Consider the following 23,897-nt stretch of genomic DNA (forward strand, 5'->3'; position numbering starts at 1 on the left):
TCAGCTTAATGTTCCTCCTAGGAAGAGGGAACAGTAAATATGCAAATGGAGAGTAACTAGCTGCACACAGCAAAGATGTGGAGGTTAACAGCAAGGTTACTGTGTCCTGCTGACATTCTGAGTTACTTTTTGAAACCTGCACAGCCAAGAACCATCAAGTGCACACTTTACACCTTGGAAGAGTCCAAGGAAAGGGGGAGTTCATAGGCAGGATGTAGCAATGGATGAACCCATGTTGTCCTCCAAGGGCCAGCTAACTACACTGATTAAATGGTGTTTCAGAGCCCTTGTGATTCCCTTTCTTATCCTAATTGCAGTTTCAGATTATCTGTAAATCTCTGGAAGCATAACTGAGCTGTTGATATGTGAGGGAGCCCAGTTATGTAAGCCAAGAATTGCTTGAAATGGGGGGAAATGGGCATTTTGACCATCTTGTTTTCCTTCCTCTGGATAAGAGGGAGCTCTGGGTTTTAAGTGAAAGCAAAAGGTCTTCCAACAGAAGAAAGCTGATAATAAGGAAGATAATAGTTTTTGCTCTCTATGTAGATAATCAGAGAAGGAGGATGGCAAATGGGGTAATTAACAGCTTTTGCTAAGTTTTAAGAAACTTTTCCAAGTTCTGACAAAGTTATTAAAGAAGAAAAAGCGTTTAAGTAGTGGATTGACAAAGCCTGGGATCGAGTCACTCAGGGGTCTGTGTAATCTTCTATCAAAGGTCATCTGTGCCAGAACTTGATGCAGTGGGTACCCAGTCCTGCAGCAGTGCCATGAGGGGAATAGATGCTCTCTCGAGGTCCCTTTTAACCCCAAATCTCTTCACTCTGTGCAATGGTACAGCAGCATCCTTAGCTGGTTCAAGTTGCAGGAGCTTTTGGAGCACAGTGAAATGTGGTTTATACATTCCTTTGAAATATTACCATCTCTCTGATCTTTTTTTTTTTTTTTTTCTCCTTTGATAGGGATGAAGTACGAGCTCCAATTCCTCAAAAGCAGGAAATTTTAGTAGAGCCTGAGCCCTTGTTTGGAGGTAGGCTTGTGTTGTTATTTTGCTTCTGTTTTCTTTACATTGAGATGAGCTAAGTGACAAAAGAAAACCAGAACTTGCTAAATATGAAGAAGTGACACCAGTGATATTGAAAACCTCACACATGAGAGGTGCTGCGTTCCCAGAGGTACTAATTTTTCTAACTCCTGTTTCATGAGACCTGGTGAGGCAACAGCCAATTAACTTAATTAAGTACACATCTGCATTCTGGGGGTTCAGAACCGTGGGATACTGCTGTGGAAGTGTTCAAGGTGCTGGGATGAGACATTGAGCCTTGGCTCAGTCTTTGTTAAAATGAAGTGAAAATGAAGAGGACAAATGCATGCTTCCTAGGGAGATGAGAGATCAAAAGGAAGGGGTGACCTGTATGATTTTTACCCATAGCTTTCTCCATTTCTCATTTAGGAATTTAATTTGCTCTTTAAGCTGCACCATGCAGCTACTTTTCTTGTCTCTGTCCTTCCCATGTTGACCAGGCCATTTCTGGGCTGACTTTTGCCATGTCAAGTGGATTGAGAACCTTACCCTTTTTATCAAGGAAGGCCATGCAAGTGCTCGTCACTGAAGTGGTCTCACACCCATGGGAAATGCTCTTTTTATTTTGTTTAGTTCCTGTCTTAGAAAGGAGAAGGAGACCAAGCTTCAGGTTTACCTGGGAACTGGATTTCTCTTGAACCTTTGTTTCAACATCAGAGGTCTTTAGCCAGGATGCACAAGCTGGGAGGTGGTTCCAGAGGAAGGTGACCTGCTGAGGCCTCTCTGAAGACAGACAAGCTCTGTACTTGTTCCTGTGGCCTGACAGAGTTTTTGACAAAGATGTGTAGGCTCCTGTGGGTTCAGGAATCTAAGTGGTGCAGGATTATGGTTGGTCAGGTTCTACCCACCTGTCACACACTGATCTCAGTCACAGTCACTGACCACCAGCTGAGGGGACCTGGATCAGTGATGCCCTCCTGGCCCTTCTGATGCACCAGTGCCACCCACTTATGTTTCAAACATGAAGCAGCCTGAAAAAGTAGCTGAACCTGGAGAGATGCTTCATTTGTCTTCTCAGCTCTAACCTCAAAGCAGGGGAGGTGCTGCTTACTGTTTTTAGCAGCATCACGTTGAGAGGTGGTGGTGTGAGCTCAGCTGTTCCTCCAGTTGAAGAGGTGATCCTGTGTATTTGTGCTCTGCCAGATACACGGATCCCATCTTGCAGTGCAGAGGATAGCCAGGGAAGCAGCTACCTGGGCTGCTGAAAACCTGTTCACCTGTGCTGCCAGCCTGGGGCTGAGCCTGCAGGGACCTGCTGCTTTTGCTGAAGTGGTCCTTCAGTTGCTGTTCTCAGCTGAGTTGAAGTTGCTGTGAGGTTGGCTTTGGTGGGCTGTGCTTGTCCCTAAGCACTCGGGGTGAAGATGTTACTCACTGGAGTTGAGATGTTATTCACAAGCATGTTCCTTATTCAGGCTTTTTCTGTGATAGTCTGTATCAACATGCTTCCACTGGGTATAGATTGTATTTGTCTTTAATTTGTTTGTTGTTTATTATGTCTTGTAGCAGTTGGACTTTGAAAGTTCTGTATTAAAATTGTTCTGTATTAAAATTGTTCTGCTTTGAGTTGATAGTAAAGCACATAAAGAGCTGCAACAAGTCCCAGCGAGCGGTTCTGTTTTCATTCTGAGTGCAATGGTTGTGCTGGACCTTAGGACTTCAGTGGGACTTGGGGGTGTTATTTCTGACATCTGCCTGGGCTGCTGTCTCTGTCCAGCTGCAGATAATCAGTTCTGAAGGTTTTCTTGCAAGCAGTGACACTGGATCTAATGGAAAAATGTGGCTGTTGCCAGTCCAGCCAAGAAGTTGGGACAGGGTCAGAATGAGAGTTTAGAAAAGAATAGAACTGCATTGTGGAAAAAAAAACAAATGTGTTTCCTTACAAAGAAAATATTCTCTCGTGGGGTTTAATCTTTTAAAGATTTTCGTCCACTTGAAGGCCTTTGGTAAAATCTTGACTGGATTTGTGACATGGTGATGCTGTGACAGTGCTACCACTACGTGCTGATGGGCCTTGGTGAGCCCATCAGAAGGGGACGACTTTAAACATCTGTGTATTGTTGACACATGTGCTGTTTCTGAGGTGGGGTTTGCTGGAGGCAGGACGTGTTGGAAAACGGGATTCACAAACCACCTGTTCCCATCCTCCTCTGTCCCTTCCGCTTCTTCCACATCATCCCTGCTGTGGGTTCCTGTTCTGTTTTCTCACACACGTGATGGAAAGTACTAATATGTGTTTGTTTTGATAAGACACTTCTGACATGACTCTTGAATTTTGTTTATTTTTTTTTAAGCCCCTAAAAGACGCAGACCCGCGCGCTCCATATTCGATGGCTTCCGGGATTTTCAGACAGAAACCAGTAAGTGTCTATAGAGCAGTAAGCCTGACGTTCTGTTTTATTACTTTTAATTCAAATAAGATTGAAAAATTGTTTCCCTTGTAGGCTAGGACAGCTTTCAGTTGTTGGATGGTTTTTAAATTGCCTATGGTATAGAAGTTTTTTTGAATAATATTATTAGATTTAGAGAATCATTATTGTTATGGTATATTCTGTCTGTTTTCATATGGCAAATACTTTCTTGCTAGCTCTGAAAAAACCTCTTTTTGTGTTGTAGAGGGAGTAGGAAAGGGGGAAGAATCTCTAACACCCAAGTAGAATATTTCTTGGCTAGGCAGTGGTCATTCTGGCACTTGAATTACATTTGAGTAGCCCTGAGGCTTCTTCCTTGGCCACACACGAGGTTCTCATGACTCGAATTGCTGTTTGCCCCTGTCTGTTCATACACAGGATTTCCAAATGCCAAAGCACTGGCTGTTGTTTAATCCATTAAGTTTCACAGAATATCATAGTGACAGCACGACACCAGATATTTCACAGCTGAGTTATGGCTGTTGTGCAGTTCTTGTTGCTGATGTTGCTGGAGTATTCCAGAGGTGTAACCATAGAATCATTAAGGTTGGAAAAGCCCTCCAAGACCATCGAGTCCAAACATTCTCCCAGCACTGCCAAGACCACCTACTAACCCATGTCCCCAAGCACCACATCCACATGGCTTTTAAATCCCTCCAGGGATGGGGACTGCACCCCTGCCCTGGGCGGCTGTGCCAGGGCTGGACAAGCCCTTTCTGTGAAGAAAGTTTCCCAAATATCCAATCTCACCCTCCCCTGATACAGCCTGGGGCTCTTTCCTCTTGTCCTGTCCCTTGTTCCTGGGCTCCCACACAAGTGGGACCATGTTCCCACACAAGTGTGGGCTGCCAAACTGAAAATAAGTGTTGATAATTACTTTGTTTCCTCTGATAGGTTTGGTGAGAGATTTGCAGTAATAATGAACTCCATTAACTACAAAAATCACTGGCAGTTGTGTAAATGAAAATGCACCATTTACAGAATCACAATTTTTATTCTTACCATATTCCAGTCTGGTCTAGTGGTAGGTGTCCCCACCCTTGGCAGGGTTTGGAACTGGATGAGCTTTAAGGTCCCTTCCAACCCAAACCATTCTGGGATTCTACTCTAAGACATTAAAGATGCACAATATGTAATTCATTGTGAGGGTTTATGGTGAAACGTTGTCATGCTTTTTGGTAAAACTTTATAGATGAACATCCCTGTCTGTCTGTCTCTGGAAAAGCAGCCCTGGCCATGAAAGTCCAGTTTATTTCCTGTCTCCTAGGCCTGTTCCACAGGGATGCTTTGTTCCCTGTGTGTCTGCTCAGACATGGTTTGTACACTTTGGCCCACTGACATCTCCTTCCACACTGGAAGATTTTTGGTCCTGGGATAGTTATTGCCCATTTCAGATGACTTGGTTCCATAAAATACATTGTGTATCTGCTGTGTACATGTGTATCTTTACTGTACATGATCATGTCTGTGTAGGAAATATGTTCTGTGTTATTTTGGGTGGAACTGATGCAGTTAAAAGACACATTAAAAGTGTGGTACTTGGGATAAACCAGGCTGAAAACCTGTTCACAGTGGTACCTAGAGCTGATTGTGGGAAGATTTGATATTAAATATAAACATCCAAAGAGATTTCCCCATATAAACTAAATCTGTTTGGATTTTCTTTTCTCTGGGATTGCCCCACAGTCAAGTAATGGAAACACTACAGTAGAAATATTACAGTGCTACAATCTAGCTCAGTTTCCCCTTTTAAAGCATCACTGGGGACAAGTCATGGCTTCTTTTGACTTATTTGTTTTCAAATACTGGTATATGACCCCCCCTCTGCTGATACTCAGGTTTATTAAGATGTTTTTTTAAAAGCTAAAGTGAGAGAAAGCCGAGACAAGTGGGATTCTGCCCTTACATACCAGCTGATCTTGTTTGGTGGGGTCTAACCCTGCGCCTAGCGCTGAAGTTTTGTGTTTGAGGGTTCAGCCAACCATAAATCCACCCTGTGAGTATCTTTTGTCTAACCCAGCCTCCTTTCCTCTCGGGGCGGTGCAGTTCGGCAGGAGCAGGAGCTCCGGAACGGAGGGGCCGTGGACAAGAAGCTCACGACGCTGGCAGATCTCTTCAGGCCTCCCATTGACCTGATGCACAAGGGCAGCTTTGAAACGGTGAGGGCTGAAAGGGGGGGGTGCAGCTCCTCTGTGGTGGCTGTGTCAGGCTGCTGGCACGGGGGGATCCGTGGCTGGAGGGTCAGGAGGTTGCAAAGGACTGTGCAGTGATAAATAATTTGGTGAACTGCGTATGGGAACGTTGGTGACAGTGAAGAACTTCACCAGTGGTGGTATCACCTCGGAAGGGTCATCAAGTCCAGCAGGAGTTGATGATGACCATGTAGAGCCCACTGTTTATGTTTCAGTATCAGTGTGGCAAATCACACTTGGTGAAGGACTTTGGTGAGCAAGGGATCAGAATTTCCATCAGAATGGAAAAATTGAATCCCTTGGAGTATCTCCGTAGGGCACGATACAGAAAAAGCTGGAGGAGGACTGCTTTGGATAGGTGAGGAAGGACTTCACAAGGGGCAGGGTAGTTTGCAGCACAGCCCTGCTGAGAAGCTCAGGTGGAGTTAACACAACTGAGTGGTTTTTGATACCTGAGCTACTAAAAGTATTTAAGGGTGACTTTGCCATGAAACCACAACTTTATCTTCAGTAGAGGCCCTGCTCATGTATAAAATGGGTGTCTTTTGCATCTGGTAGTGATGGGGAAAGTATCCCAGAGCTACAGGGGACTCAACTTTCAATAATTTCAGGTGTCACCTTTCTTGTCTGTGTAGGCATGTGTGGATCTCATCCTAAGTTGTTATGATATGGATCAGCAACTTAACTAATGGTTAGAGAATATGCAGATTGGTATATATTTTCATTTTTTGAGCCCATAATTTCCAGATATCCTTCAGAAGTTGCAGTTACTACTGAACTTCCTCCTGGTCATCTTTGAATAGCTGAGATTGATGATGGTAATGATTATTATTATAATATTATTTAATGAGAATGCAAAGTAATGATCAAATGGTGCAGTACAGATGTTGGAGAACTCACTGCAGGAGCTGAACAAAAATATTATTTACCTTGTTTTCATATGTGCCTCTGCTGCTGTGCACAAATACTAGAGCACTGCTGGAGAACTTTTGATGAAACACTATGTGCCTTTGTTGAGTCTCCAGCTCTCATCCTGTTACCCTGATCTCTTTTTGTGCTTCCCAAATCACCAGGGATCAGTTGCCTTGTCACTAATTCCCCTGTTCTGAGGTGCCTTCCATCTATTTAATCTTATAACAAAATTCCAGGTGTGAAAGGATGCTGGCAGAGAACAGCAGTGTCTGCCTTGGGAAGGAGTTTGGAAGCAGAGGAGCAGCCTGAAGCACTTGGTGCTCAGATGTCCCTGTGATCTGTGGTTCAGGGTTTACTTCAAATGAAAGTGTGTCAGGTCTTCCAGCTGGTGATACCTCCTGGGCCTGGGGTTCAGAGCTGCTGCTGAAGCCAGCAAACACATGATTAAAGGCAGCAGTAATGGGAATTCACATGGAAACAACCAGTGCTGCTCCAGGAGAGTCAGGGAGTGCCCTCTGAGCTCCTTGTGGAATTTGAGATGTGGGCTAGTCCTTCCTCAGGTCTTGCTGAAAACACATCAAGACTTTAGCAACGTTAATTGTGGCATCTATCACAGTCAAAAGTAGTTTCAGAGAGTGAAACAACTGATTGATGGATTTGTTTGCCCTAAAGTCTCTGCATTCTGATTCACTCTTGAAACTTAAAGAAAAAGGAAGGGTGGGCTGGGAGTGGGGGAGGGGGTTGTATATACTCACCTTGTTCTGTGCAGGAGCTCCTCTCTAAAGACATGTACACTTTCTGGTGTGTGTTCTTGTACAGTTCCTTGTCCCATGGGATACCCTTCATTTCACTCTGATGCTCCTCAGCTTCATTGCAATAAAACTCTTTGTCTTCTCAATGTGTCGACCACTTGCATTTTACCTTTTTGGACTGCAGACTGTTCTGCTGCTTCAGCCTGGGGCAGTGTGGGGCCTCAGTGACCAGAGTCTCTCAAAATTCATCTCTAGCAAGCTGCTCTTGGCTTCTCCCTTCTCTGTACTCTGAGAGAAACATATATAAAACAAAGGATAAATCAGAGATGCTCATCACGTTCCAGAGTGCCAAAAAACTAAATACTGTCATTTTGATGCTCTTGTAGTTCAGTTTTAATCTAAGTGGGGTTTCCTTACCATGGTTGGTGTGTGGTGTGTTCCAGCCTGTGGAGGGCTGTGCAGGAATGCTCAGCCAGGCTTGAGCCATGTGCATTTATCATGGAATCATTTAGGATTTAGGACTTCATTCAAACTTGGCAAGAGTGGTGGCATCTGGTCTTATTAATGCTTTCACATACCTTTGTTGCTCATGGTGTGTTGCTCCTCTTCGGGTTTTTGTTGTCAGTAAGGTCCAAAAAGTTGCCATTTCATTTTCATTTTTTCAGTAATACAAGCTTTGGGAGTAGGTGAGATTAACTTCTACTGAAGAAAAAAATTCAAGTGTTGAATGACATTGGGGTTTTTTTTAACTTGCTGTATGTGAAGATACCTTATGCTTCACATGCAGAACAACTTATGATCACAGTACTTGTAAAGTGTGTGATTAACTAAACTAAACAGAGTTCTTTCCTTAATGTGGAATCTGCTGACCCGAGCACAATAAACAAATTGCACCCCAGAAATGCTTGGTAGAAAACAGTGGTTTAGTTCTCATCTCAGGCTGCTTTCAAGAATTGCAGGTGTTCTCCCTTCGTGCATGTGATGTGAGAGATGATTTAATCTGGGGGGTACACACTGAATTGCCTTAGTTTACCTTTCTTGTTGAGGGAGGAGGTGGTTCTGGTGTGTGCAGTTCTGTGTTTAACACTCATTAGGGATTCACTGAAGTGACTGGATGTCACGGTGCAGAACTTTGAGTCTGTCTGTGTGATTTTTTTGCCCATTTTACAAGTTAAGCCTTTTCTAGCTGCTCCCTGCTTTACAGCTGAGACTGATTATTTTTTTTGTTTTAATTGTTACTACTTAACAAACAGCAATAATTTGGAAGCTGATCTGGGCACCGTGTTCTAGTGGTGCATAAGGTGCTTCTGTCCTGGTTTGGGTCAGCATGGCCTGCAGGTACAGCTGTGGCACAGGAGTGGCTGCTTGGAGAAAGGATCTGTGCCCTGCCCCAGGCAGGAGGTGTAAGTGTGGCACAAACAGGAGATTTCTTGTTGGATGATCTCCTGCTCTGACTCTCTGTCACCTGTTATCTTCCACCCTGAATCACGCAGATGTCCAGAGGGTCACAAGATGCTTGGCTCCACTTCCTTCTTCCTGCTGACTTGAAGGAGGATTGCATTTCCACAAAGCTGAGCCACCCCAACATTTTTAAACCATATATGTTCAGAGAGGTCAAATGAGAAGAAAACTTGTTATTTTTACTAGTGCAAGAGCCAGAGGTTGTGCAGTGAGATCCAGCACTGGGTGTAAACCAAGACTTGTTTCACAGATTGTCTGACCAGTTTGCTGCTCTAAGTTGTAGTGATGAAAAATGTGGCTGGGAAAGGGTAAAGGCAGACTTAGGACAGACTGGAGTGGTTTGGTTTGGTTTTTGCATCTGAGTTCCACTGGCTCTGCTCTCAGAGTGGCTGTTCTGTAGTGCCCTGTCTGTGGGCTCTCTGAGTGCCTGGTGCTGGCCTTTGTCCATCGAAGGGGGAGGAGAATGGGGGCAGTTGGGGATGGAAACAGTGGATCTAAATCCATCAGGCAGCTTTTGGGATACACAAGGCAGCTCTTGAGCCTTCCCTTGTTCTTTTGTCACTTACCAAATGACCCACCTATATAATCTCCAAACCCTCAGCATTTCTTCCCCCCACACTCTTGTCCTTCCACCCCCTCTGAAGAGTCCCAGGAGCAGTGTAAGAGCAGAGCTGTGGGTGTGAGATAGCAGCAGTTTAACTGTGTCCTTTTAAATGGTAAATCTGAAGCCTGTTTTTGGAAGAAAGTTCAAAGTAGTTTCAAATGCTCTACCTGCTCTACAGGTGAAAACTCATCTTTGCAAATGTTCTGTGTGGAATTTCCTGCTTCCATCCTTCAAAGGACTTTAGCTGGACAGAGGAGAGGTAGAGCAAGAGGTTTTCATTAATATTGAAAAGTATACAAAGTGCAGAAGAGCGAGATGCACTTTCCAGCTTTCTAATTATATATTTTTGAGTTTGTTCTTTTAATCCAATAGAGATTAGATTAGGACACAGGACTAAGGCAATCCAATTGACTCAAGTAACATAAGGATTTTTGTTCCCTGTATATTTGGGCACTACCTCTAGGCCTTGTCTTAAACTGATTTCCTAGATTAAATTCTCAAAACCCACAGTTAACTCAAAGCAAGTCTTAAATAAAAGCATGATGACTGTATTTAAGACCCTTACCAGCTACTTAAATGTCACCTGCCCCATTTTTCTCACCTGGTGACCTGGTGGATTCTGGCAGTGTGATATTAGTGGTAAGTAGTCAGTGGGAGGCCCCTTTTGAGAACAGGACTGTTCCGTGCTTCTACATTAATTTTTTTTCCTTTGAGTGAAACAGAAGCTGTCTCTGCAGGGCACTTGGCCACGCAGATGGATTTTGTTGGCTGAGATTCTTGCCTTGGTGAAGCTGAGTGTGTGGGGTTCACATGTCTGTCTGTCACGCAGTGGACAGGCTGACTGTTCCAAGCTACACTGGCTAAAATTCATTTCAAAAGTAAAAACTTTGGTTTGGGGAACACAGTAGTGCCCAAACCAGCAAAATCTTGCATAACATCCTGATTCCTCTGAATTTTTTTTCTTTTGAATTCCTTGACAGCACATTACCAGCAGGATGGTGAACATAACTTAAAAATATATATTTTTGAAAGCGAAGGGACTTCCTATGCCAGTTCCAGTCTTTCCAGGTGGTAAGAGCATTCCTGCTGTTGATCTAGCCCTCTTTTTTTCAACAGGTATGACAGTTCAGCGATCAGAATTACATTCTTGATCAAACTCCTACCATTAACTTGCAACCAGGCAATCAGACAGTGCCAGCTTTGTGACTCAAACCAGTAAGATTTCTTCCTGCGCCTTCTTGTCTTCCTCCCCACTTGCAGTCTGGAAAAGGAGCATCAAAAAAGGATGCCTAATTGGGCAGTTGGACAGTCATAGAGTAACTCAAAACTGGGAGAGGAAAAAGAAAACAGCAAAGTGGTCCTGTTGAATTAACGAAAGTCCTCTGTCAATTATGCAACCTATTTAACTAGATGATCCACGGGTTTATCTTTAGACTGAGCAGGTCTTTGTTGTCAGACCAGTGTGACTGACTACACTTTTTCCTGGATAAATACTTTATTCAGCATCGCCATGTGTGTCCCCCCTCTGAGTTGCTTTTCCCACCCTGTGCTTGGCTTGTTGAAAATCCAGCAGCTCTGTTCATCGATGTGATTCTGTAATTCAGCCAGGCTCATTTAAAGCAGATCCTTCAGCCCTGCCTTCTGTCTTGTGGATGCCTTTTCACTAGCTCTGTCCATCTTCCTCACTGGGAAGGGTTTTGGTGGAAGGTCTGGCAGTTTTAGAAGCCATCTCTGATCGTTGGTGGTGTCTGGCTCTTCAGTCTGATCTCACAAAGCTTTCCTCTCTGCTTCCAGGCCAAGGAGTGTGGTCAGATGCAGAACAAGTGGCTCATGATAAACATTCAGAACGTGCAAGACTTTGCCTGCCAGTGTCTCAACCGCGATGTCTGGAGCAACGAGGCCGTGAAGAACATCATCCGGGACCACTTCATTTTTTGGCAGGTGAGGAATGGAGTGGGGCTGGATGTGCGAGTGACTTGGGGCCTTGGTAGATGGAACAGTAAAAAAAAAATAAATAAAAAGGGCTTATTTGAATGCAATGGCATAATGGAATTCTCTTGAACTTGCAGAGAAGATGTGTGTCATGGAGCATGTGTAGTTTATGGACGTAGATGTCATTCAGGGATATGCATTTGAATGCAAAAACTGCCTTTCACTTGTGCCATCGAGGTGTTGCCACATAGCATCTAATACATGGAGAGGTGGAGGCACATTTTCAGCTTGTCATGGTTACTGAGAACTGTTTGTACCTTTTGTAGTTTATGCTGTAAAACAAGAGAAAAAACTTGGTGCATTTTCCAGGCACAGTTTGCTTGTGTTCCCTCTCCAGCCACTGACTTGCCCGACGGGGTGTTTTGCAGGTGTACCATGACAGCGAGGAAGGACAGCGGTACATCCAGTTCTATAAATTAGCAGACTTCCCTTATGTCTCTATCCTGGATCCCAGGACAGGTAAGGCACGTGACAGTTGGTTACCTGGAGTTATTGTCCCCTGGGGAGGACTGGCAGTTGTAGGCTGGAATACCTTCCACTGCAGCTGGTGTTACATTCGGCTGAAGAATCTCTGCGAGACCTTGTTGTTGCTGAAGCAGTGACACAGTTCTGGAGGAACTAAGGGAATAAAACACCCCAAACTTGCAGAAATCTCGTGTATTTGAAGCTTAGCAAGTACTTTGCTTAGGAGGTGAAAATAGTTCCACCTGGTGGCAAAACTCTGAATTTAATTCTTTTTTTTAACTCTCCTTTTAAAAGCTTCTTGAAATCGTATGATGAATAAACCACAACATCTGTAAGCACTACATGAGTCGGCTTCCTGCTCCTTCCACACTATTTTTGTGAGGCTCAGTGGTGACTTTTTAAAATGCATCTTAATTCTGAAATACTGTTTTGGCTTCAGGTTTGTTGTTTGGGGGGTTTTTTGTTTGTTTGTTTGCAGTTTTTACCTGAACAGTCAAACTTCTGCCTCTCCTCCAGTTCTTTAAAAAGTGTTACTTTTTCTTTTGTATCCCAGCACCTTCTTTTATCATCATATAATGCAGCTGTCAGGTCATATCATGCTTGTCTGGTCTCCTAAGGACTGAAGTAATAATGTCTGTGATCAAAGCTGAGATTTCTTCATGTTTGATTTTAAACCAGCCAAAAATATATATATTTTTTTATTGTTGCAACTGAAGTTAGGATTCTCTTCTTAGCACTTTACTTCTGGGAACAGATGCTGTTTGCCAAGGGTTGGAATCAATTTAAGCAAGAATGTAGAAGCACTTCTTCATAAACCAAGTGGTATGGTGTTTATTCATTTTGAAGACAAATTCACCATTCTCTGCTCATGTTCCCATAGATATAAAGAAAAGAAGGAAATAAACTGAGTCTGTATTTATGTCTGTCCCTTTTCAAGGGAGTGGAAGGAGGAAGCTCCATAATTATCAGGTGGTAGCCTGTGGGAAGCTGCAGTTCCACAAATACGGACTCTTGCAGCAGTGAGTTGGTGTGTTTGACCACTGAACTGCAATTTTTTGCTGAAATGATGTTTCATGATGCCTTTTGTTCCGTAGGCCAGAAGCTCGTGGAGTGGCACCAGCTGGATGTGACTTCTTTCCTGGACCAAGTGACTGGGTTCCTGAGTGAGCATGGCCAGCTGGACGGGCATTCCACCAGCCCTCCCCAGAAATGCTCTCGCTCAGTGAGTATGAGGCCCTTTGGCAGGACTGGAGGCACCTGAAAGAGCACTCTGGCCTGTCTTTATCCAACTCCACCGATTTCCCAGACAGACTCACAGAGTCAGTGCAAGGGCATGCAAAAATACAGGGAATGCCTTCTCCCAGGATCGCCGGTTTGTTGTGCAGTGTGTGCTTTCAGCATTTGGTTTGGATTTAACAGCATGTGTGAGAGGAAAATGGATTACTCCATGCAGAACTCCAAGGAGAAGCCATTAACTAATAATAGCATGACTAGCTTTCCCTGCTGTTTGTTCCTGACAGGTTCAGTAGCTTCCCTTTGGAAGACTGATGCCCTTTTGATTTTCAGTGCATATTTAAAAGCGGTCCTGATGTATTTGTGTCGTGCCTGCATTCCACAGGAGAGTCTCATCGATGCCAGTGAGGACAGCCAGCTGGAAGCTGCCATCAGAGCCTCCCTGCAGGAGACACATTTTGATTCCTCGCAGGCCAAGCAGGAGAGTCGGTCGGATGAGGAGTCGGAGTCAGAGCTTTTTTCTGGAAGCGAGGAGTTTATTTCAGTTTGCGGCTCTGAGGAGGAGGAGGAATCGGAGATTCCTGCCAAGCTGAGGAAGTCTCCACACAAGGACTTGGGGTATAAAAAAGAGGAGAGCCGGAGGCCTCAGCCTGAGGCCCCTGCAAGGACTGAGCCTGGGACGACATCCAACCACAGAGTTGTGCCCTGCATCGATGCGGGGACGCCGGAGGAGTCACCGGACAAGCCTGAGAGTACGTTTCGGGGCCTAGATGTGAATGGTAAGTTAAAGCTTTTTATCATGACCTGGCTTTTGCTGTGTGTTTTTGTTTTTTTTTCTCTGACACTGTTTATACTCTGGCAGGCATGGTTTCATCCCTGGTTTTAAAAAGCTGAATCTCTTCTGATTTACTGACTTCTTGCCACCAGACAGTGATCCCCCGTGGCAGCAGCACCACTTTGGCTCAGCCTGCAGAGTCCTGTTAGTCATAGTGTCACAGAACCTCCTGAGCTGGGAGGGACCCATAAGGATCATCAGGTCCAACTCCAGGCCCTGCACAGGACACCCCGACAATCCCACCCTGTCCCTGAGAGTGTTGTCCAAACACTCCTTGGGCTCTGGCAGGGTTGGTGCTGTGACCAAGTCCCTGAGCTCAGGTTTCTTAGTTTGAGACCTTGCCCAGGAGTAAAGCACACACCGGTGTAGTGCAGGTGCAGTGTGCTCTGGGCACACTGACTGGTTCCAGTCACCACTGTTTTGGAAGAGTCCTGAGTTTGATGTGTATATTTTAAGTACCTGTGGCAGAAATACATCTTTATAGACTGGAACCCTGTGTTTGTCTGCAGTCCCTAACCCTGCTGTGCTGTCGTGCCTAAAATCTATGCAAGGACTCAACTCAAGTCCTGTTGTTAACTTGCAGTAACTTCCTTTGTGTAGGACCAAAGGCACAGCTGATGCTGAGGTATCCAGATGGAAAGAGGGAACAAGTTTCACTGCCCGAACAAGCTAAACTTCTGGTGAGTGGAGTTAATGGGAATCCTTGTTTGAGTACAGGAGGGCTGAACCTGCAGAATTATTGTACCTCTGGCACTGCTGAAATCAGATCTAGTGGAAGAGGTCTATCCAGGGAGTGCTTGCACTGTCCTTCTGTTGTGTTCCATGTCACTCCTCTCTGATCAGCAGACCCTGCTCACTCTGTGTGTTACCATTGCTGCTTGGGTTCCCAGTACACTCCAGTGTCTTTCTTAATCCCCAAACTGCTCATTTCCATTCTGTGGTGGCTCTAAGTGGCTTCTGCATTAATGATTAATTACCATAAAACGCCCTCAGCTCACTCATTTGTGGGACTTTGTTTCTAAATGGAAAATTTTTGTCCATAAAAGCAAAAGCAAAACTCTTCATTCTCATTCTCCATCACTCCCATCATACTTCCACCCTCCCTTCTGGGCATGGATGACACGGCAGACTTTGGAGGAAGTTCTCCCCAAACAAATTCATTACAATATTAATTTCAGTTTCACAGTGAATTCACAGTTTCAGCTGTGCTTTGGCCTCACTTCCCGTGGAGAAGTCGATGTGGGTGACATTTCCATCCAGATTTTGTGGGTGCTCTCAGCAGTGTGCAGAGAGGTCACCGTGTTCCTGTTAGTCATGAGCTCTCAGGGCATGGTGGCCAGTTAAGCTCATTTTTGTGTAATCAACCTAATAGTCTTAGGGAAGGCAAAAGGACACCTCTTCAGAAGGATTTTGTGCAGATTTGGGAGAGAAGTGTCCTGTCTCATACAGAAAATGAGGCTGTCACCTAGTCTGCAGCACTTCAGGAATGTACAGTGTCCTAAGCTCATGCTCTTAACCCTCCTGCTTGAAAATAAATGGGGGAAAAAAAAGCTTAACTGCTTTTTGAAAGCAGCCTGCTAAGTAAATTTGTGTGTGTCATTAAACATGTAGCACTTTTGAACACTTAAGGGATTTATTTAGGCAGTACATAGGTGTGATACTGAGATATCCCCTGATAATCCTGCCTTCTGGTTTGACTCCTTTTATGGACTGTGGAAGTTAAAGGAAATTTATCTCAGCATGTGATTTCCTTTCTGCCCTACAGTCAGCAGAGGAATTGAGCTGAGTCAAGGTTTGTGGGTAAAGATATCTTTTGATTGCAGAGCTGAGCAGGCAGCTTGTGTGCTCACCTCATATGATCTTCTAAAGCCGTTTCAGTCAGATCAAGATTTGAGTCTCAGGTGTTTCTTTGTGAGCATCATTTCCATGATGATTTTTTCCATTTTAAAGCTGGCCAGAACTAGAAAAAGAAATTGTTTAAGGAGACAGTTGCACTTGAGGAGTTTTAACTGATGATACCCACCAGTACTGGCTGGTTTTAAAAGTGTTTTATTTTTAATCAGTGTGTTGTTATCAATCAAGTGTGGCTTCTTTACATGCTCTTGTTTCCAGGAGATGCTCATGCTTCCAGTATTACCATAATCCCATTTCCCTATTTTTTACAGAAGCACTTGTTCATTATGTACAAATTAAGTTGACTTTACTCTGTTCAGCAGCTCAGCTCCCCTGAGTACCTTTTGTTTGCCAAGTGTTTCAGGTGTGCAGGAAAGACTGGCTTGTAAAGGGGACAAGGAGGGATATGGGCAGGAAACTTGACTGAATATTTAAATCCAGTGGTTTGTAAAGGAATTTTGATCATCCTCGTTGCCTGAGAAGGAAGTCAGCCCACTTCCCTGCATTCCCCATCAGACACAGGCATTGTAATCTGCAAAGTCAGTTGGAGACCAGTCCTGGTAAAGGAGGAGGTGGGGGAACAGTCTCCTCCTGCCAAAGGCTTGTGTGTGGATTTTGAGGAATTTGGAGGAAACCTCCATGCAGGTCCTTCCCTGTCTGTCCTGCACTCATCAAACCTTGGAAAAGTCCAGGTTGAGCAGAATCCCTGGAGATCACCTACTCTAACCCCCTGTTGAAAGCGGGGCTGTAGATGAGCTTGTCCAGGGCCCTCTCAAGCTGAGTCCAGAATAATTCCAGCACGGGACATGGCACTATTTCCCTGGGAAGTTTACTCCAAAGTTTAATTTCTCTCATGATAAAGAATTCCTTTTTAATATCCAGATGAAATTGCCCCTGGGGCAGCTTGTGTGTGTTGTCTCTCCTCACCGTGCATCTTTGGGAAAGAAATGCCTCTGTCATTGTTATATTGGAACACTGTGATGATAATCCCACCAAAATCATACCAGTGACATCCTGGATCTCTAGGCAAGCAGCAAGCTTCCAGGAGTGGGTTAGGTCAGAGGTTGGGTCCTTCAGGAGCCCCTTCCATCATAAAATCACAGAATGGTTTGGGTTGGAAGGGACCTTAAAGCTCATCCATGGGCAGGAACACCTTCCATTAGACCAGGTTGTTCCAAGCCCTGTCCAACCTGGCCTTGGACACTTCCAGAGATCAGGAGTCCAAAACCTCTCTGGGTAACCTGTTCCAGAAGAGTGCTGCAGGCTGCTGGAATTTACTGGCATAAGTTATCCACCAAAACTGTGTAACAGTAGTGTTGAAACTCCCCCTATTTTTTCACACTTTCTATTTTATTGCATACAAGACATTTGTCTTTTTTCCCCCTCTCTTAAAAAAGCTTCAGCTTTTCATTCTGCCTGTGTCTTGCTCTGTTGCAGTATCCTCTTTTCTTCTGCCCATCTCCACTTCTCTATTCCTAATTTATGCTCTTGGGAAATTTCCCTCATCACAGCAAGGACATGAGCTCTTCCTGGTGCCTCTGCTTGTTGGATTGTGAGGCTGATGTCCCTTCATCCCAATGCCCTCTGTATCCTGTCCCAATTGCCACTCTAGGCAGAGAAGTCAGTGAGTTGAAAGGAGCTTTAAAAGCACAAATCAAACAACCCCAAACCCTCCTGCTTTTTGAAGGCAAGAAAAAAAAAATGAGTAAAAGTACTGCATTTATTTTGGTCAGTGCTACCTCACAAAAAATGCCTCTTTGGTAGCATTTAGGTTTAGGATAAGGATTAATATCTGATAAACAAGTGAGGGGGCTTTTATTTGGGTGCATTTAAGGCTTTTTTTTTTCAGATTTTATTTCAGTTTTTTCCCAAATTTTTTCCACTTTTCCAACTTTTTATTTTATTTGCAAATTTTAATTTTTTATTTCTTGCATTAATGTCCTATTATGTATAGTCTATCTGATGTGTATTAGGTTCCTCTTTTGAATTCTGTGACACTCTTTTGCCTTTCTCTCTCTCTCCAGGCCCTTGTGAAACACGTCCAGTCCAAAGGATACCCCAACGAACGCTTTGAGCTGCTCACCAACTTCCCCCGGAGGAAACTCTCCCACCTGGACTATGAGATCACGTTACAGGAGGCAGGCCTGTGTCCTCAAGAGACTGTCTTTGTGCAGGAAAGGAATTAGCACTGTGGCCTGAGTTCTCCCAGCCTTCCTCCCCTCTTCCCTTTGCCTGGAACACCGACTTGTTAAATATGCAGTTAAGGGTCATAGGATTGCAGTGCTGGAATCAGACAGGCAGCTGACTGGCCCTTCCCTCTCTTCCTCTCTCTTCCTCCCTTCTCCTCTCTCTTCCTCCCTTCTCCTGCTCTACTGACCAAATGAGAGTGCTCAGAGTTTTATTTTCTTTCTCAGCTGCAGAGAGTGTTGGGCAGAACATCTTCCCTCTGCTCCCCTGGGATAAAGTAAAACGGTGATCGGTGTGTCCGGCGTGCTGAAGCTTGGAGTGGCCATAATACACAAACCCTTCTCGCTGCTATTCTTAAATCTGTTTTGTTTAATTTATTTTTGAAGAGAGTGTGTGATAAGGCACTGAGTCATCTCTCTAAGGAGAGAGCGTAATCTTCAGGACAGTCTTTCCTTTGTTTGGATTCCCTACATGAAAGGTGTCCATTAACCTTCCAGCCTTCTCAAGGGTTCACTTACCCAACACTTTGGTTTTGGGAAGGAGTTGGGTTGAGCTGTGGTAAAGGACTCTGCCCCCATCTAATTTAAAAGCTTCTAGGTTGACTTCATGTTTTCCTCCTGCTTTAAACTGCCAGTGGACATAGTAAAAAAACCAGCCAGCCCCCCCAAAAAAGCCAACTGTGCTCTATTTGGGATTGACTGCTTGGCCCAGAGGGAAAGCTGTGTGTCCACTGCTGGAGCAGAACTGACTCCTTTGTGGGAGTGGGTGGGTTTTCCAGGTTCTCTTCCCAACATCCTCAAAGTGTCTTCTTACTTGCTCTCAGGATTTTGCAAATGATTACGGAAGGTGATACTGTGGAGATCTTGGATTCTGAAAACACCTGCCACAGACTTGACAGTTAGTTGGCTTTTTTTTCCTTGGCACAGTGTCTTGGTTGGTTTTCCCAGGAGTGACTGGCACGAATTAATGCTTCAGAAAAAGCTTCCCAGCCTGGTGGCTTGAACTCTCTGTGATGATTTTTAATCTGTTGCCATGTTCATCTACTGTTCACTTACCTCTAGGGCTGGGGGCCTGCATGGGAAAGCTGCTCCTTTGTTTAGGCTTTCCTTTCAGCTCTGGAGGTTGGCACCAGAAGTCAGTGCCCTGTTTTTCCTCCAGTGTCTTCTGTAGACGTGGAGCTGTTGATCAGTTGGTGTTTCAGCAGGTGTTACAGTGGGACAGGAGTTAACCAGCACAGCCATCAGGGTGGTTGGTGAATTTGCTTATTTACAACTGAAAACTTGGTTTGACATGCCCTTCCTCAGTGAGGAGAAAGGCAGCTGGGACCTGCCATAACTGCTGACTTCTTCTGCCACTGTCAGATGACTGTACATGTTAAAGACTTCAGTAGTCAGAAATTTACCATGTTCAAATTTTTCAAGATATTTTGCCTTTAGTTTCATACTAGCCTGGATACTTAGGAGCCTTTAAATGTGAGGAATCACAGAAAATGTCTTGTGTTCCCCAGGAGAATTTGAGCTCACGGCTGTCTTCTGCTCATAATTGGGTTTGACATGTAATCATGCAGTTGTATAAATTGATTTCCCTTCTGCATGAACACGGGCTGCATTCTACTGCAGGATGTAGTGTCAGGAAAGCAAATCTGACCAGAGTTTCCTGATCAGTATCACCAGATGACATTTTGGTTTGCAAGGACACCCTGTCATGGAAGCAGCTCCCAGCGTGGGACAGTGAGGTGCCAGGGCAGCAGAGAGGGGGGTTGTGTTTGGCCTGTGAAGCAGCAGTGGCACCTCTGGACTGAAGGATCCTTTAGTTTCTGGGATATCCAGATACATAACTTGTGTTTCCATGTAGATCTAGTGCTTCCTGAAGCAGCTGTGTAGTTGGAATAATTCGCTGTTTGCTGCCCCTCCATGGTCAGCCCCAGGCAGGTGAAGGCAGGCTGCCAACAGGAGGCAGAACCCAACAGGTGTAGAGTGACAGCCCCTCGTGTCCCTTGGGCAGTGGGAGCACAGGGACCTTCCCTGCTCTCCTGCCCATGCACCCTTGGTGGTTCCAGGGTCCTCTCTGCATTGTGGCTCTTGGCTGTGTTGGCTGGTGGAGGCCTAGCTCAGTTTGGACAGGCCTGGCTTTGTATCCCCTCTGGGAATGTTGTCCCACAGCAGCTTTCCTGCAGTTAGATGTGCAGGATTGACTCTGCCCTCTCACTCCCAGGTCTGGTTTATGGGCAGCTTCTCTCCCCCAGCCCCTCCCTGGTGTGTACTCACGTACTCACTGGGCTGTGAGCTCTGTGAGGACACCAGGAGTTGCTCTAGCAGGGAAAGAAGAACATGAAGTTGAAGATTTACATTGAAAGTGGGATTTTTCTCCCATCTTTTGGTTTCGAGTAGTTTGTTCTGTTCCAAGAAATCATGATCCTGGCTTTTTGTTGTTGTTATTGGTTTCTGTGGCACAATGTGTTTTTTCTGTCAGTTTTCTTTTGCTTTGCTTGGAGAGCAAGAGACAGAGAAAAGAATGTTTAGGGGATGTGTGTCCCTACACGTGGCTCTTTTCTCCCTTCATTCCTCTCCTCTCTCTGCCTTCTTCCCAACCCAAACAACACCCAGTGCTGTGGCACACATGTCAGTCAGCTGTGCTGTGGGGGCTGAAAGCTGTTAAAAACCAGCACCAGCCAGGACACAACCCCTTCAGATCTTCATCCCCCTTGAAACCCTTGGGAGGATGTGTTTTGCTGTCCTGAGGAACGGGGGTGAAAACATGAACCAAGCTGTGGCTGGGACAGCAGCGAAGGTGAGGGCTGGTTGGACACTGTTTAAAGAGCCTTTGCAACAGTCACTTCTGGATGTGAAATCTGCAGCTCAAACTGCCTTTGACAGGTTGGAAAAAATGCGCTAGGTCTGATTGTGAAAGAAGATGTTGACATACCAAGGACAAAGGAAACAAATCCTTTAATGGCTGTGGTTTGTGGCTTCTGGTGGGTGTTGCTTGGCCCGAATTTGCATGTGGTGTTGCAAGGGCTGGGTTTGGAGGAGCAGCAGTGCATGTAGGCAGTGGAGGCTTTTCTGGGCAGAGAACTCATCAGGGCTATTTCCTCTGCCTGTGCTCTTCATCCCACAGGGCTTCATTTTGGGATTTGATGTCCAGTAGTCCCAGTCACAGCCTGGATTCACAAACAGAAGGTGAAATGAGCACTGGCTTTCCCTGCTAGGTGCTGCTGGCAGATTTACTTCCCACTTGTGATCCTTCAGAGGCCCACAGAAGGATTTTGGACCTTCCTGATGCCACATGCTCTTAAGTCAAGCTGATTGACCAGCTTCAGCCTCACAGCAGGATGTCAAAAGGGCAGGTGAAGGCTGTGCCAAACATTTCTGGTCACACTTGGGTTATTTTCGTTAGGCTTTGAATTAAGGTCTGTGATTTTTACAATTTCTGACATTGAAGTGTGTTGCTTTTCCTGATAAATCAGCTCCGTTAACACCACCAATATTAAAAGAATGTCCAGTATGTGCACATAGCCTTGTAAGGTATAGTGGACTATAAAAGGCATTCAAAGGTACTGTTGTTCCTAAGGAGATTTAAACAAGAATTTTTCATCAGCTCCTCCCAGAGCTCCCTGACCTTTTGCCTCTCTGTTACAGGGAGGTGACACCTCTGCTCTGTCCAGCTTGTGTTTCACAAGGTCCACATCCTTCAGAGCCGTGTTTTCTAAAGATTACCAAATTTGTTCCCTCACCTGCACCAGCTTCTGCAGCTTCCCCTTCTGCCAGTGCTGTGGTTTGTACCCTTGCAGAAACTGGGTTTAGTTCAGGTTTTAATAACTCCACCTCCCTGCTGAAGGGTCTCAAATTCCTGTTCCTCCCGGAGCACTGAGCTTGTTCACAGGGAATTGAGCAACAAGGGCTAAACTAAAACCAATTTTCTTTTGGGGGCAAAGCATCACTTGGGCTGTGTTTTGTCAGGTACCAAACACTGCAGAGATGCAGAAACGTGGTGTTTGTGGTTGTTTGTCTAAACCACATAAAAACAGATTATGAACGTAGAGACCTGTGTGGGAATGTCGGTGCCAGTGGAAAGATCTGTGTCATTTCAGGAACCTGTCACTTAATTTTTATTCCTTTTTGGTTTGTATTAAATGTCACTGCTTTCTTCTGGTTTAATCCCTTTTTGATCAAGTTGATAAAACAGGTGGTCTTGTATTCCAAGAGGAGAAGGGGTGGCAGAGATGTGCTTCTGGTGGGGGAAGAGCAAAGTTGCTGTCCCATAAGAACTGGCTGTGCCTTGTCTGGCTGTTCTAGTAGCTTCAGATCCAGCCTCTGCTCTCCCTCACCCTTTCTATTTATTTATTTTAACAAATTATGTTCTACAAACCAAACAGCTCCTGTTTCAAAGACAAAGCAAACTGACATTGAGCCTTGTGTTGGCCATCTGGGTTGCTGGAAGTGCCCAAGGGCGTGTTTGTGTTTGGAGCTGGGAAGGTTAATGGATGCCCTTTTGCAATGACTTTTATTCCTGTCTCCTCTTGTCCATGAGATGCTTGGTGTCTGTCCACTCCCAATAAATAGAGCCATATGTACATACACACACGTGTTCTTAGTCGGAGAGCGTGGCACTCGGCATCGGTGCCTCAGCCTGCCTTGGGATTATCCAGGGTTTTCCATGGGTACCTTGTGAGTGATGGCAGAAATCCAGGACTGGCTTTAGTTGCTGTGAGTGTCTGCAGTACAGAGAAGAGTCATTGTGTAACTGCTTGTGAAATGGTGCTGAGATTTAAGGCATAGGAGGATCCAGGAACTGTCTGCAGAGCAGGGGACGAGGTGCTATTTTATAGACCAGATTTATATGAAGAACCTCTGGGTAAAACTCAGCTCAGAGACGTGGTGCCTCGTCACAGACACCACACTCTAGGACAGATGATTTTTTTTTTTAAAAATGAGGCTGTTTCCTCGAACTGGGGAACATCGAGTTTGAAGTTACAACTTTTTACAACGGTCGCTTTCTTCTTCAGTGATGTCGAACTTCACATGGGAGGAGGGAGAGGATTCATTTGGAAGATTTCAGCTCACTGTGCTGGGAGGGACCAAACTCAAGGAAACCTCTGATCTATATACACAACTGCTGCATTTTTTATAAATATATGTAAATGTCCTATTGTAATATTTGATCCTGGAAATAAAACAAACTGTTTTCAGTAGCTTTTTTCAGGTGTTGGTTTTTCGGTTTTGGGGTTTATTTGTTGGTTTAGTTCTAATGAAAGTCTGTCCCTGTGTTACATGGGGAGTTCCAGAGTTCTTCCTTAGGGATACTGGGGTAGAAGGATAAGGAACTGTTGACGACAGTGCACTGCTTGCTTAGCCCAAGAAAACTTCAGCCCATTCTAGAGGGTACAAAATCTTGAAGTGAGACAAACTTTTGGGACCTTGATAGGAAAAAACACCCTTATGAAAATTAATAAAAAGAAGCAGGGATAGGGTTTTCCATCCTTCCAATTGGAAGAGCAGAGAAAATGGGGCTTTCTGTTCTGACCTGTCAGTGTCCTCCTGGTACAGATGTTGTCAAGGCAGAGCCTCTGCTTTCTGCAGTTGTTGTGGGGCTTTTTGGGATGTTCCTGTTGTGGCCTCATGTGAAATGTCGATGAGCAGAGGCCCTTCTGGACAAGGACTTGGCAGGTACAGTGGGGTAACAATAATTAAGAAACTAATTCTGGATCATCCTCGTATTCCTGACTGTAGGTAGGTCTCCACTGAAACAGTGACCTCATCCACTGCCATGGTCTTGCCCTGTTTGAAGCTGGAAAACACCTTGATCTCTTCATGCAGCTTAGGAAGAAAATATTTCCCATTCCTACTGGCGTGGAAATCTTTTTTCATTTGCAGGTCAAGGAA

The 23,897-nt window shown here is 44.9% G+C and overlaps 1 protein-coding gene across 1 annotated transcript in view; it reads left to right on the forward strand.

Annotated features, from left to right (window-relative positions):
- UBXN7 (UBX domain protein 7) overlaps positions 1–23,206 on the forward strand; it is a 28,208-nt gene extending 5,002 nt beyond the window's left edge. Inside the window, exons 3-11 of the mRNA XM_032698070.1 lie at positions 960–1,027; positions 3,373–3,438; positions 5,536–5,648; positions 11,205–11,351; positions 11,771–11,861; positions 12,962–13,089; positions 13,486–13,879; positions 14,536–14,615; positions 17,853–23,206. Coding sequence (XP_032553961.1) covers positions 960–1,027; positions 3,373–3,438; positions 5,536–5,648; positions 11,205–11,351; positions 11,771–11,861; positions 12,962–13,089; positions 13,486–13,879; positions 14,536–14,615; positions 17,853–18,014 — 1,249 coding nt within the window. The 3' untranslated portion in view covers positions 18,015–23,206. The remainder of the gene's footprint in view (positions 1–959; positions 1,028–3,372; positions 3,439–5,535; positions 5,649–11,204; positions 11,352–11,770; positions 11,862–12,961; positions 13,090–13,485; positions 13,880–14,535; positions 14,616–17,852) is intronic.
- Positions 23,207–23,897: the final 691 nt, after the last annotated feature.

This window comes from Chiroxiphia lanceolata, chromosome 10 (assembly GCF_009829145.1).
Source record: "Chiroxiphia lanceolata isolate bChiLan1 chromosome 10, bChiLan1.pri, whole genome shotgun sequence".
Classification (NCBI taxonomy): domain Eukaryota; kingdom Metazoa; phylum Chordata; class Aves; order Passeriformes; family Pipridae; genus Chiroxiphia; species Chiroxiphia lanceolata.